The sequence below is a fragment of the Lampetra fluviatilis genome, chromosome 1 (assembly GCF_964198595.1).
Source record: "Lampetra fluviatilis chromosome 1, kcLamFluv1.1, whole genome shotgun sequence".
In the NCBI taxonomy this organism is placed as follows: Eukaryota; Metazoa; Chordata; class Hyperoartia; order Petromyzontiformes; family Petromyzontidae; genus Lampetra; species Lampetra fluviatilis.
This window is the reverse complement of record NC_136275.1, coordinates 31,946,066-31,961,074: the sequence shown is the minus strand read 5'-3', so window position 1 is coordinate 31,961,074 and position 15,009 is coordinate 31,946,066. Positions and strand designations below refer to the sequence as shown.

Sequence of the window (15,009 nt, the reverse complement as noted above, 5' to 3'; positions counted from 1 at the left end):
GTCACGTGTCCATCTCCTCGGGTCACGTGTCCATTTCCTGGGGCCACGTCATAATGCGGGCGAGCGCTACGCGAGCGAGTGTGCGGCACAGCGCCATTACTTTCACAGACTACTCTTTTTCAAATTTGGTTTTACAGTCTCGCCCAAAAACCCCTAAAGAGATTTGATGGGAACTCATCGTGGAGTGTTCTTGGTGGCTTAATTCCTGGGTAGAGCAACACAAAGACAAAGATCCCCCGAGTAGCCTGTAACAGACTGTTGTGGCAAGTGCTGTTAGCGGGCACCTCTGAAGGCCGGCACGGCGCACAAAGCGGGTGGGTGGCCAGCACCACGCCCGACCGCCTTTGTCTCCCCAGTGGCGACGTTTACACACCACGCCAGGTACTCAATTGAGGCTGAGTCGACCTGCGTGAGTCCCAGGCACCGGCTAAATACAATAGTCGCCGGTGTTGGCCGTGAGCGGCAAATCGAACTCGGTCCGCTGGGTTCGTAGCGCGGCGCGCTCACCGCTGCCCCACCGCTCCCCACGCGCCCCCCTTAAACGCGAGCGCGAATCGACGGAAGCAGAGCGACGCACAGAAAGAAGAGGGCGACGCACACCTTCACGAGCATCGTTATCCTTAGCTTACATTTATTTGTATTGTGTTCGGGGTTAGGGTGGGAGTTCCGGAGGTTTCATTGGGGGTGCATGTTTTCTCACAAGGCCCCCACTCCCACCCTGCTTGAACTCCATACATGGGGGGGGGGGGCACGTCTTGCAAGGGATGATCGATCGCCGCACATCTTATCTTATCTTATATATATATAAAAAAACAATCTGGGAATAGCCATCGACTGTCAGCTCAGACTGCGTGCGAATTCTGCACAAAGCGAATGTCCTAGCAAACATTGAAATGTACAGACCACATAATGCACAGCGCACCTCACGATAACAATTGAATTCGGTTTCTCTATGTTTTTTTTGTGTCTCGTTTTGAACACCTTTTCACTTTTTTTACTTGTTTTCATACCTAGCGTTTATGTGACATTTCCTTTGTGTGTAGTGTGTGTGGGTTTTTTGCTGCACGTCTGGCAGTATTGAGGCCGACGGAGATGCGGAATTACGTCATGGTGTCAAAAAAAGTATTCCGCAGTGGAAAAACGGAGGCTTCAACACGAGTTGGACCACCGTGCTTGCAACACGAACGGGCGAGCGATGAGCACACCACGCTCAGTGGCGGGTCAGCTCGAGCCCTGGAGCCACGTCCCTCGTCGCAGATGCTGACGAGACAACGTGGCCGGGTTGAGCTCGGCAAGCGCCCGCGTGCTGGCGCGTGCCGGCGTTCGCGTGCGCGCGCTCGTGGGTGCGTGACGCGGTGGTGGTTTGTGGTGGTTGAGTGCATTGCGCTGCGAATATGGCGACCTGCGTTCGAATCCCCACCGTGCCCAGTGGCAATTATTATTTGCCATCCGAATATGTATTGGATCCCACTGTCAATCAACCTATTCTGTTGGCCGTTAGGGCTATAACCTCCCGCATGATTCAGTGGATTACTCGACTCAGGGTCGCGATACGATTACATGTTTGAATGGTTAGCACCTCTTGGGGCTGCAGGGCTTACGCGAATTTAGTAACTACAACGTACGCGCATTAGGAAGAAGAAAAAAACGTAATACGCGATTCAATGTAGGTATCTATCGCAAGCATAAACATCGACATACATCAATCGATGTAAGGTTATTCACGCCGAATGCCCAAACAACCCCCATTACTTGTGCCGTGCCGGCCTAAATAGGCGCTCGTTCGCAGAGCACCCGTCCCTACAGCCCTATGAAACCAAACAGGGGAATGAACGGATGGGTCACCTGCGTGTTTTTTTTGTTTGTTTGCAACACAAAACATAGTTTTGACACCACCTCACAGTAAAGAACCCCACGCTCAGAGGGGCTAGCGACATTGAAAAAGACAAAATTAACACAACGTCGCCTTTTAACCATCTCACAACGACATTACAGAACTGCCCGGACATCATCCCCATTCGCCCAGCGTCCACATTCCCATCGACAAAAACAAAACAACAAGGGAGCCGCAGCAGCAGCCCGACACGCGGCAGCCGTTGTCTGTGCTCGTTGGCATGCTGCACGCGCACACACGGGCACGCGCGCTGCTGCACGGGCACGCGCACACACGGGCACGCGCGCGTCTCCACGGGCACGCGCGCTGCTGCACGGGCACGCGCGCGCCCGCGAGACAGCGCAACGCACACACAGCTGAACCCGCGCTACGCTCACCGACTCATCTGTGCTTCGATTCTTTTTTTTGTAGCTGTACAGTTAATACGTCTAACTTGTAAATATTTTCTCCCGGCCATTTGTCCACAACCTCTCGGTGTGTATAATATATATAATTATTTTTTTCAATATACGTATACTTTTCATTATTATCATATTTAATATATAATCTAATTGTATCTTACCCGCTGGACGAGTTTTGACCAGCAGAAATTGTGCAAGGTATTATTACAGTCCTGGCTGTATATATCTCTTATGTGCTGCTGAGATTTATTTTTTTAAGCAAAGACCCAGAAAGGCAGTTAAAGAGTGTGGTGTTTGCTCCTAAGGCCCTCTAAGTGGGCTCGAGTCCATACGTTCATATGCCTTGTGCTTTGTACACGAAAGGGTGATCGCAGTTAATCGACAAAGGCCCACACTACTACAAGCCTCATCCTGTCGTTTGCCGCAAGCATTGCCCGTAGCTCTATTCAGAGAGAATGTGAGTTTGAGATATGCATTTTCTATTGGGGGGAGAAGGGGGTGTCTAGCTATCCGTCTCGCTCCTCGTATGCGTGGAGTTTCTCCGGGCACTCTGGGTTGTCCACCCACGTGCAAAATCACTTGAGAATTACATTTTATTGGTCAAAATAACCGAAGGTCGAAGCCAACTGAACGCGAGTCCTGTGACTCACTGAAGCTGCGTTTGGTCAAAAGTGGTCAAAAGGCCTCTCCCTTGGTAGCACTCATCTTTGTTGGGGGCCCTGAGCCGGTCGGTGGTGGAAATTCCACATTACCATGGCAGGAGGCGGATTGTCCAACGGATTCGATGGACTTCTCAAAAGAAGTGGTACTTTTTGGGGTCCGTTAAATAATGCAAACGAGCCCCAATATGAACGAGGAACATCGGTTCGTGTCACCGCTGACTTGCGATGACGCTTCACTCAGCCGGAGAGAGTCGCGCCGCTTGCTGTGATCACAGCTACTCGCCGTGCGAGTCGTGGACACAGCCGTACGCCCGGTGCCACACTACATCGGCAGATTGTCGTTTCCTTTTGAATGGTCGATAACATTACGCATCAAATAAAAATGAGGGAGTAGAGGGCAAGACAGAGGGAGTAAAGAAACACGTGTGTTTTTTTTTTCTTATCGCAGGTGACACTTTCAAATAAACTCGCATTGTTGCCAGCTGCCCTTGCTCAAATAAAAATCACACAATACCTTTCAGAGATTAAAACAAAGAAAAAATGGTAACAGTCACAACAGTTTTTTGTCCTCAATGCAGTCATAAGCTGCGTTTGCAGGAACACACTGTGCATTGCAGTCGACTTTGGCGATGAGCTGATCACGAGTGGAGCTGCAACAATGTATCGATTCATACTCAAATCAGCTCTTCCAACCGTGCATCCAATCACGTTGTATTATAATGGATCCATGTGATTTCCACAGCCGCCAGAGGTCGCTCTATTGAATGGATAAGAAACAAATATAAACGGATTCCTCAATGGAGCGGCTCATCCTGAATCTTGATAATTGGCCGAATCGTTTGGCCCTCAACGACTTTCTAAGTTCAGCTTCAGCTGCCACTAGCGATGCCATTAACTGTCGTGTTGTGGTGATATTTAAGAATAAAATGTGAAAAATGTTTAACTTCTCCTTTGTATTTTCCCAAATTAATTACGTCTTGTGTGTAAAAGTTTTGTTTCTACTGTTATCCTAAATTTCAGCATTACAGCAGTGTTGTTGATCATTTGTAAATCACTTGGCATGAATGGGAAATCATAAATTCGTGGACAATTATATGCATGTATTGAGAGTTAAATCGATTTGAAGCAATGAATCAACACATTGTTATTGAACAAAATAATGCATTAATCCATCGGCCACTATGTGCCTGTAAATTACACAAAACCATCTCACCCGACTTTTCACAAAAACAAGCGTTTTAATGTCCTCGTGTGACTCTGTGGCTGCTTGCAGTAGACGCCTTCACTGGAATGGATTCTTTAATTTATCATTACAATATAAGGTGGGTTATTTATGCAGCTCGGCCACCAACTGCGTGAAGAATTGTGCTCAATAACATTAAGTATCGGCTTACCGCGCAAACGGAGTCCAATGTTTAGCCAGGGGTATTTCTTACATCGTGTTTCAGCTTCGAATGCTTGGCAGCCCTATTCGCGGTAAGCTGTGGAGCGTTTAACAGCAAATGTCAGAGCATGGTTGCCTCTTGCACAAACTCGAGCATATCGAATGCAACTTGATCACGTACACCTACACCCTACAATGGCAAATTCACAATACAACTGCCAATGACTTTAATGGATGTAAACCAGAACGAGGCTGCAATTACAATAGAGATTGCATTGTGAACAAATGCCCAATTAATCAGAAGACAAGTAGTACGGAACGAGGGTAATTTAAACTAACACGAATGCAGTCCTAAAGCACGTGTTCCTAACAGATTTGTTTTTTTGTTGTTTAGTTCGTTGTCCTTCCCCAGCACCTCCCATTAGCACGGTTGGCTATGTGCGGTACGAAAGAAGTTCAACGTACAGGATATACAGAACCAAAATCATGTTCTGCTACACAAACAACCTTGGCTAGTCATTCACAGCAATTGCTGATAAACTGTGGAACTCATCACCCACCACCGTTGCCTCCTCTGCATAACTACATTTGTTAACGTTCAGTCCCAACGTCAACTCCTCTCCAGTCTTGGACCTGCGGTGGCGATTGGCGAATGGGGTTCAGTCGAAAGCATTTGGGCGAGGCCAGTGGCAGATGCTCGTTCCTCTCCCGCGTCGGTTCATCGGCCAGGCTTATCACCTCAACGCTGCGTGGAGGAAAACGAAACAGTGACGTGCCTTCACCCCTTCGGGGAGTTTGCACGGCATCAAATGTTATCAGAGGGTTATTTCCGAGGTTACAATATGTATGGAACAATCGTCCTAACCTCACCATTTTATGAAATGTCAGGATTTGATTCCAGATTCATTTATCCCTCATTTTTAGATTAATCATCGGAATCAATTTTCTTGTACGCTCTTTTTGCACTGTGTCAAGGTGTCCCATCAGCCTAAATGTATCACTTGAATTGAATTTCCATGTGATTGGATAAAAAAAAAATTGGGCGTGGAGTGGTGGTGCAGTTGTTAGCGCATGGGCTATGGACCTGGCGCTCTGAGTTTGATTCCTGTCAACGGTTGACGTCAGTGGCGAGAGATAACTGCACCGGTCCTGGGCCCCGCCCACTTCACCAACCTGCACTGACCAGCGTGGTGAAGTATGGTCCAACAACTCCCGTGGGCGATGCGGCGGTGTGGAGATGCCTTCGTCTAGTAGTGGATAGACCAAGGGCTGTCTAATTATTGTTTCCTACAAGCATGTATTGTGAGTGTAATCACTCATATTAACCCTCTGACGCATAATGTCCACTCTAGTGGACTGCTATGCTTTAATACGAATGCTATGAAAGTACATGACATTTCTTCAACACATTTGGGGGCTTTTATTTGACTCCCAAACTCACAATAAACCAAACTTAATTTTTGTTAAGGGGGGTTTTGCGTTTGATAATTCATGCGAGGGTGAATCGATTACTTGTTACATGCCTACAAGAAATGGGCTGGGCCTTTTGTTAGTTGCCACTAACAAAGGTATCGCTCTGATCCGGTCACTTCACGACAGAACAAGTTGAATTCAAGTCGGAATCATCGTGACAAATCTCACACCTCGCCCTAGCTTGCTTCCTCCTGCCAGCCCCACCCCTCAGAGGATGCACAGTCGGCATATGACCTCAAGCGGTTGTGGTCTGTGAGTGTCCAACCATCTGGATTAAAGCCGTCACTCTCCCACCTGATCCTCTCCCACCTGAACCTCTCCCACCGGATCCACCCGGGATTAGTGCCACTGTGTAACGGCAGCCAAGTTGCCACCGACGCCTCAAATGCGTTGGGTCTATCTGTCACTTTGTGCTGTCTCCGTTATTTGCTCACAAGATGTGTAAGCATTTGCGGCTGCAGTTGTGGTCCATCAACCCGAGTGTGTGCAATGTGTGCTTCAGTCAAAACAGTGACTTAATTAGGTCGTGCTGCTTACACAAGATTATCCCCGCAAAAAATGTGGGGCATTACCGACAGCTTTTATGAACACTTGACGAGAAAACCACTTCAGTCATTGTACGGCTGGAGAAAAAAACCCGTTAAAGTCATATTATACAAATGATGGAAAATAAAGGCACAATTATATCCGAAACAAAAAAAAAGTTAAAGACTGTATTTCATTCTGTCTTACAGTCGTCTGCTCATAAAATATCAACAAATAATAATAATAGAATGCAACACCGAATATCAAATCGCAAATGATGGCAAACATAATATAAAAACGTAAGAAGCCACTTAAGTGCAAACGTTGATTGGCTGATTGTCCGTGGAGCTCTGCGCTCAAACAGGCGACACGAACGCTGAACCCTAAACACGCGGCAGCAGCAGCAGCACTAGCAGCGCACGGTGGCACTCGGACCAAAGCGGAAAACCCCGTCGAGAACAACACAGACATCACCTCCACACGGCAGAGCAAAAGATACAACACAGGGCGGTGCCTGGGAATTATTCAGTTTGTCTTCCCACCTTCTATTTTTTTTATTTTCTGCAGTCGCTGCTAAGATATTTTCATTTACAAGTCAGTTTGAATCCTCAGCTTCTGTTCCGTGGTTCTCTTAATGTCCCCCCCACCGTAATTCGTTTACGATGTTGTTGCTGCGGCGTCAAACGAGGTGAGTTTTCTGATGCCGCAGCTTCAAACCTTTCACCACCACCCACCACCCATGGTACGTTTCCAATGAGCTTGCCGTACCAAGCCTGTGGCGGTTTAGTTTTGGGCACATCATCGCTGAAGCTTTGGGGGTGGTCATTCATAGTCACGTGCAAATGCTTTTGAAGACTTGGCGTGAAGAACCCAATAATGGCCATCGGCTCCGTTGGGTTTGCGTTTGTGTTTTTTCTTTCTCTTGCGCTGCACTTGCCGAAGACTTCCACAAAATACTTCGATCCTCTCGGTTTGATAATCTCCCTCCAAGGCCCCTCCACCTGCTTCCTTCTCTCGCCCCCACTGCCCAGTGTCACCCAGTGTCACTCACACAAACTCCCCGCACTGCCCCATGCTTGTCCGTTCCCCAGGCTCAACTCCCACGAGCCATTTAAGAAGGTCCGAAGCTCCTCAACGTAACTCTGTGGAGCCCTCCCATCTTCACCAACCGGCCACTGTTGAGCCATAGTTCCCAGTGCTATTGAAGTTCTCCTGTGCTTCCAAAATGCAGTTTATAAGTCGAGTCCCTGAAGCTTTTAATGCGATGCAGCCAGCAACGGTGAGAACTCTAGTGAGACTGCAGGGGCCGAGGGCTGATGGCCTTAATTGGGGTCGGAAAGACAGAAGGACAAAAGTTCCAAAGTCAAGCCGTGCGGGGAGATGAGGAGGAGAATGAGGAAAGATTCCGTTCTGCACCGCGAGGCAGTAGCAAGCAGAGCGGTTGAGAAGAGCAAGGCCAGGCGTGGAAGACCTCGTCCCCAACTCTGAGGTGACATCACGGCATGCAGCTCCTAGGAGCGATGATGGCCTAGACAGTGGCGTTAGGAGTGAGACAAGGAAGTGACGTGCCAGTGAAAAAGACTGTTCTCGTCAATTCCTCCACGACGCTGCTCCGCGGGAGGCCTCGGCAGGGGTCGTGGGACAGGTTTGGTGCCAGCAGGAACGAGGCGCACGCTGCAATACAAGACCCGAATTTTGACGGCGCACATTCGTTTAGTGAGGGCGCACAAAAAGTCCCCCCCCCGCTCTCCCCCCCCAAACTTCAGGCCCGTCCGTGTCTCTTCCCTCTTTCGTAGCACCTCGTTTCACGAGAGGCCCTCTGCCTCGACGGGCTTCACGGTGACGGGACGTGAACGGCGAGTGTCGACCGGAGAACGAGCGGAGACAAGGGGCTTCAGAGAGAACGTCCAGCAAAACGACGCAGCGAGCCCGAAAGGAAGAACTGGATAAAATGAAAGGGGGCGAGAGGAGAAAATACCTTCACGCTCGCAGCGAAAGCGCCATACCTCTCCGGGGGGCAGATTTGGGGGCAACTGTGGTGCAGGGGTGAGGTCAAGGGTGAGGTCAGGGTTGGAGGGAGGGGGAGGTGGGACCGGACGGGGTGCGGTGGAGTGTGGCGGTGGTGAGGGGCAGGTGGAATGTGGTGGTGGTGGTGGAACTTCCTTCGCGGGGCCATTGGCTACGTGGCACAGGGAGGCACCCAGCCGGCTCCGTTACTCCAGCATGGCATCCAGCTCGTCGGCAAGATCGTCAAACATGGTCCCGATGTCGTCCAGAATGCTGCCCGTGGATTTTTGCTCCCCCGAGGCGTCACTGTGCACGGGTGCGTGCGCGCACACAGACACAGACGCAGACATCGGCGTGAGTTTCAACGTTGTGCGTCACGTCTTTTACAATGCGGCTCTTTAAACAAATCTTAAAATTATTGTTGACCGGTTCAAATCGTCATTGTGTGCATGTGTGTGTGTGCCTGCTTGTATGTGTATGTGTGAGAGTGATCACGGAGTGCGCTGCCCAATGAACCTGGCCACACAAGTTCGATTCCTGCTCAGGGCCAAGACCAGTGCCAATTATTTGAATCGGTCTTGGGCCTCCCCTAGGTGGACTCAGGCTCAAATTAGTACCTGGTGCAGCCACCTTTGCCTCTCTAGTTGCAAAACTAAGGAGGCAAAGGCACGAGTCCCGGTGAGAGACAGTGGACACACATCTGAATCGGTGTGCATGGTGTAGTGTGTGAACATCAGCACCAGAGGTCCAAAGGCATGACGTCAGCCACACCACCACACGTTCACATGCGTGTACACTTGCACGCAGCCAACATCGGTGACAAACGGGTCCTGCGCCTTTCCCGAGGTCAAATGAGCCTTAAGTACCTGGTGCAGTGTTTGGGGAGACAAATGTGGCAGAGGACGGTGCTGACGGCCCACCCCAATTCGTATGCCATACGGGCCTCTCATTGGTTCTCGCTAACATCACTTGCCCCAACAGCCTGTTTAAAGGCTGCACGGTGGATGTTTGTCTGGTTGCTGTGTGTGTGTGTGCAGGCGTTGGGCTCACTCTGGTCTCTGCAGCTGTTCAATGCGCTCCTCCAGGGAGGGAGCGTCCCGAGACAGCTCGAGTCTGGTCGGAGTCTTGCTGGAATGGTTGGCTTCACCTGGGGCGCAAGGAGACACCACCACCACCACCATCCATCCATCAGTGGAAGTGACAGCCAGCAAATGAATAGCTTCAAGCATAAGCCCTCGTGTTGCATTTGTGCCCTGTAGTGTTCCCCTAAACTAAGATGACCGTTATCATTCGGGTTAGTTAGGTGGCCGGGTAGCTCCAGGGTCGCTGCGGAGGTTCTTAGTTCGAATCTGGGCTTCATCTGCCCGTGACGAAACAGTTGGTTACCAATGACTGCAGAACGATTATTCCATGAGATCGTTCACTTAGTTTGTAGTCGATTAGACCTCTGTGAAAGTGGAAGGCAGTTAGAACGTTGCAGGTTTCGTGGCCTCTGAACAAAGTAGAGGGCACTACAACTCCACCACCACTCGCCACCATGGCGGCCGCTGTGCTTGAACCACAAACCTCTGCACCAAGCGTCAACCGTGCTGTCGCTGGACCACGCCTGTTCTACATCAGCCAATTAATCCCTACGCCTCTATCACAGCAACGCACGCGTACCTGTGCCGTCCCTGGCCGATGGCTGCTGCGCCAAGTCGCCGGGGGCCAACTTGGTGGCGACGGCGGTGGCGTCTCGTGAGGTTTCCGACGGTACGGTGGCAGTGACGGCGGCGGCAGCGGCAGCTCCATCGCCAGCGCTCCCCATTCTCGCCCTCTCCCCGTCGTCCGCCGTCGCCCGCGCGCCGCTCTTCCCCGGCTCGGCGCCGACCTCCGCGGCTTTCGCGACCTCAGCGTCGGGCGCCGCTTCCCCTTCCCTCGCCGGTTTTGCCGGCGCCTGCGACGACGGCGTCTCGGCGGCGACGGGCGGGTTGCCCGGAGCCACCGCGGACGGGACCGTCTGTCCCGCTCTGGCTGGGCTGGACGCCGCCGAGGGGGGGCTGCTGGACGGGCGCGGCGTGGGTTTGTTGGGCGACGGAGAGGCACCGGTGCCGCCACTCGCGGATGACGGCTGTTGCTGCTGCTGTTGTTGTTTCTGCTGCTGCTGTTGTTGCTGTGGTTGCTGCTGCTGTCCCGCTGGTACTGATTGGTGGGTGCCGGCAGACCAGCCAGTCACTCCTGCTCTCAAGGCAAGCGGAGGTTTGGGGGCCACTGGAGGTGGAACACCTTTTCTCCGAAACTCTACAATGAAGATAACAGCAACGGTAAGGTCATCATGATTTCTGTGCTCTACAGCTCTCTGCTGTGTGTTTGGGTTGTACGACGAGTTGTTAATTAAAACATTATTGTGTTCTGGTTAGGAATTACTTGATTACAATCACGTGTGTGTGTGTGTTTGAATTAGGCAATGGTGTTATTAGCTCACTGCCCTGCAGATTATTAAATGCTCAAAACTTGCGTGCCTTTAACCGCTTTTAGATTTTAGCATTCCATATGCTAATGCATTTTTCTGTGTTTAGTATACAACACAGGCAATATAGAATTGTAGTCTGACCTTGCCCTATGAGTAGGGCATGTCTAGCGAACCAATACCATTCACAGAACGTGTGCATCAGTAGCAGGGCTTATGTAATTAAACCATAGTCTTACAAAAGATCGTATCTGAATTTTCCCCCAACTAACACGAATATAAATCGTGCAAAAATAGGCGTGAATAAAACATTTTTGGAGTGAATATTTTAACGCCATTGCAATGTCATTTTGTTAGAGAAAGGAAATCGCATTTCCCAGCTGAATTCTGTTGAAAAAAGCCTAATGAGCATTTAAAAAAAAGAGTAAAAGTCTTCTTACAAAATTGTAAAAAAAGAAAAAAAAATGAATGTTTAAAATCCCTGGAATCTGAAATGGATGAGGAATGATCAGTTTCACGGCCCCCACCAACCAAACGGCGCTCACCTGGGCTGGCGAGGAGCGACGTCTTCTTGGGCGGCGCCGGCGGCCCCAGCCTCTTGAGCGCGTGCGACGCCAGCGCCGGTTTCGGCGACAGCGGCGGCTTGGGCGGCCGCCCTCCCCCGGCCTCCGCCACGGCTCCCCCCAGCAGGTCGGCGGCGCGGGCCCCGGGCGACCCGGCGGCCGGCGCCGCGTGGCTCGCCAGCGCCGAGTCGGTGCGCGCGCCGCTCATGTGCGACGGCGGCGTCGTCGTCGTCGCGGCCTCCGCCCCGGCGCCGGCCTCGGCGATCGTGTACGGCCGCTGCCGCGCCGGCTTCCCGCCGCTCATCGCCGAGCGATCGACGGCGCAGTCCGCCAGCGCTCGCTCCACGACCTCGCCTCCCCCGCCGGAAGATTTCCTCGCTCGCAGCAGCTGCTGCTGCTGAGGCTGCTGAGGCTGCTGAGGCTGCTCCCTCTGGTCCTTGGACTTGGGCCTGCGTTTGACCGTGTCCGACTCGATGAGATAGAACTCCGGCAGGCCTGCGCACTCCGACTCCGAGTCGGGAGAGCCCGCGGCGAGCTCCTCCTCCGCCCGTCCCCCCGCGGCGGGCGGCGGCGGAGCGCGCTCCGTCTCGGCAAACACGGCGGACCCGTCCTCGTCGCCGGCGGCCGTGGCAGCGGCGTCGTCGTCATCGTCCTCGCTGGGCTTGGGCTTGGGCCGCTGCTTGATGGTGAGGTTCCCCTCCTCGGCGAAGGGGATGCACTCAGAAGAGCTGTTCTGCGACGAGGCGGGCGATCGCTCGGCGAGTGCCGCGGGGCCGCCCAGCGATGCCGCCACCGCCGTCTCCTCCTCCTCCGTGTCCGACTTAGCCTCGTCCTTGTGCTGCTGCTGCTGCTGCAACGCTTCTTTAATCGGTGATGCTTCCTTGAGCGAGTGCGACCTGGAGTCGCTGAGCGTGTGCTTTCGGCTGCCACCACCTTCGGAAAATGATGGCGCGACGGTCACGGCGGCGGTGCCGACGACGACGCCGGCGGCGACGACGTGGTTGTTGGGCTCATCGATGCTCAGGCTGGCGGTGGGCAGCGGCTTGATGGCGTGCATCAGGCTCAGCGTGTCCTCGCTGTCCACGCTCGAGCGCGACGAGAGGCGGCTGACGCGCGGCAGCGTCGCCGTCTCGTACGGCGGAGGCCGGTCGCCCGACCTCTCCCTGCGCACGCCGACCGCCTTGGCCCTGTGCCGTTGCTGCTGCTGCTCCGCATCCGAGCCGCCTTCCCGCGCCACGAGTGGCCGAGCGATGGCAACGGGCGGCACGGCCGACGCCGCCGCCGCCGAGGACGGCTTGTCCACCCTGAGCGGCTTCTGCAGGAGCCCCGGCCTCAACCCCCGGCCGCGCCCGCCCAGCGACGTCATCTCCAGCTTGGCAGCGATGCTGCGCACGCTGCCGGCGCTCGCCGTCTCGATGCCGCTGTCCTCGCTCGAATCGGCCGCCGCTGCCGCCGGGCCGTCGGCCTCCCCGCGCGGCGCGATCATCGCGACGGCCTCCGCTGCCCGGTCACGCTCGAACGCGTCGCCGAACTGCGTGCTCGTGATGGCCGAGCTGTAGCGCTTGGGCGGCGGAGGCGGCGGCCCCTTCTTCTTGGGCCGCACGGCAAACGACTGGCTCCGGTTCACGTTGCGGTCGACCGTGCCTCCCCCAAGGCCGCCGACGCCGATACCGACGCCGCCTGCGCCGCCGCCTGCGCCGCCGCCGCCGCCGCACTGTCCCGCCCGCGCCGACTGGCTGCGGCTCACCCGCTGCTGCTGCTGGTGCAGCGCGGCCGTCGCCAGGTCCAGGCAGTGCGCCTGCTGCTCGCCGAGCAGCTGGTCGGACGGCTCGGCGAAGCCCGCCCGCCACCCGCCCTCGGCGCCGCCCAGCTCCTCCTCGGCGCCCTGCGCCGGCAGCCGCAGCAGGGGCAGCGCCTGGGCGCCGGGCGGCGGCAGCAGCAGCGGCGGCGGCGGCGGCGGCTGCGGCTGGGGCTGGGCGAGCCTCCCCGTGGTCACGAGCGCCACGCCGCCCTCCAGGTGCTGCGCGGGGACGTACGCGAAGCCCTTGCGCGTGGGCGACTGCGGCAACGAGCGCTGCGACTGTAGGCGCGGCGCGGCGGCCCCCGACGCCGGCGGCGGGGTCTGCGGCCGCTCGGGGGATCGGTGGCCGAGCTGCGCGCCGCCCGTGGCCGCCCGCACGAGCGGCGAGGCCGGGCGGGAGCGGGTGGGCGTCTGCGGCGGCGTGAAGGCCTTGTACGGCGACGCGCCGCCTCCGCCGCCGCCGCAGCTCCGCGGCTTGCCCTGCATGCCCGTCGACTTTCCGCCGGGGAGCGTCGCCGACGAAGACGACGGAGACGACGGAGGATCCTCGGGGAGGGCGCCCTCCGTGCCGGAGCGGCCCACGCGGGGGCTGCTCGCCCTGCGGGCGCCGCCCGCGCGACCCGACCGCCCGTCCTGGCTCTCGCCGCTGTCCTGGCTCGTGGAGGCCAGGCGGACCCTGCGCGGAGGGCGGCGCTCGGGAGAGTTGGCGTCGCCCGACGCGGCTCGCTCAGCTCGCTGCAACTCCAGCAGCTTGCGCACGGCCAGCATCAGCTTCTTCTGGTGGCCTAGCGGCGGGCAGGCAGGCGGCCGGGTGGGGGCAGGCGAGATGGTGGCGGCGTGCGCCTCGGGTTATTGGCCAGGAAGGGTGGCCGATTCACATTGACCAACAACATCGGTGTGATTCACCAACCCTCGCGTCCACCGTGCTGGATTACAGACCACGTGCCATAAACAAACACGGACGGTGGAGCAAACGCATACGATTGACAGACATTGATTTGGATGGAGGATACACATAGTTTGGAAAGATATAGAGCCACGCAGGCTTGCGGGTACTCTGCGGGTATAGGAAACACACATAGCTTGCTGAGGAAAAGAGAGACGGTAAGACGGGCAGGTGAAGAGATGGGCATACAGACGGATGGACAGACAGACTAATACACAGGCAGAGGGAAAGACAAGCAGACGTGTAGGTGCAGGAGGCACCTAGCTTAGTGATGCCGATCTCCTGCAGGTCCTCCCAAGTGATGTCCGTAATGAACTCCACGCTGTCATAGCCGCTCTCCACCAGCAGTCGTTGATACTGAGACAGCCCGATCATGGAGAGCCACTCTCCCAGCTCCGCCTGTAACAGAGACCACAGGCCTTACAGCCCCGCAACCTACAACACCTGGCAAGCACTGCTGGTGGTTGCCCATCCTATGTTCGACTCTCCTTGGTTTCCAAGATCCCACGAGATCAGATTCGGTAAATGGGCACAGTTGGCTAAGAAGTTCAGCATAGATTTGAAGCTTTCGTGACTGCAAGGATTCATACTATTAGGTTTTTTCGGTAAAGTCACGTAGGCAAAACATTTAATTAACATTAATAAAAGTTAAATAAAAAATCACGACGTGTCGGAGGCAACACAAGCTTCCGTCTTCAGGTGGATCCGTCACAGCACGATTGCTGTATCAAGTAAAGATACTAAGTAAAGATACTTGATACAGCAATCGTGCTGTGACGGTTCCATTTGAAGATGGAAGCTTGTGTTGCCTCCGAAACGTCGTGATTTTTTATTTTACTTTTATTAATTTAAATTTTATTTTTTACTTACGTGACTCTACCGAAAAAACCTAAGAGTAAGTTCA

At 54.4% G+C, this 15,009-nt stretch overlaps 1 protein-coding gene across 5 annotated transcripts in view; it reads right to left on the bottom strand.

Annotated features, from left to right (window-relative positions):
* Positions 1–609: 609 nt before the first annotated feature.
* LOC144934737 (caskin-1-like) overlaps positions 610–15,009 on the bottom strand; it is a 151,011-nt gene continuing 136,611 nt past the window's right edge. For all 5 annotated transcript variants that reach the window (XM_078860851.1, XM_078860824.1, XM_078860832.1 and 2 more), the window contains 5 exons: positions 14,366–14,504; positions 11,341–13,944; positions 10,009–10,626; positions 9,397–9,493; positions 610–8,652 (listed from right to left, as the gene is read on the bottom strand). In XM_078860851.1, the coding sequence (XP_078716977.1) occupies positions 8,553–8,652; positions 9,397–9,493; positions 10,009–10,626; positions 11,341–13,944; positions 14,366–14,504 (3,558 nt within the window). In that variant the 3' untranslated portion in view covers positions 610–8,552. The remainder of the gene's footprint in view (positions 8,653–9,396; positions 9,494–10,008; positions 10,627–11,340; positions 13,945–14,365; positions 14,505–15,009) is intronic.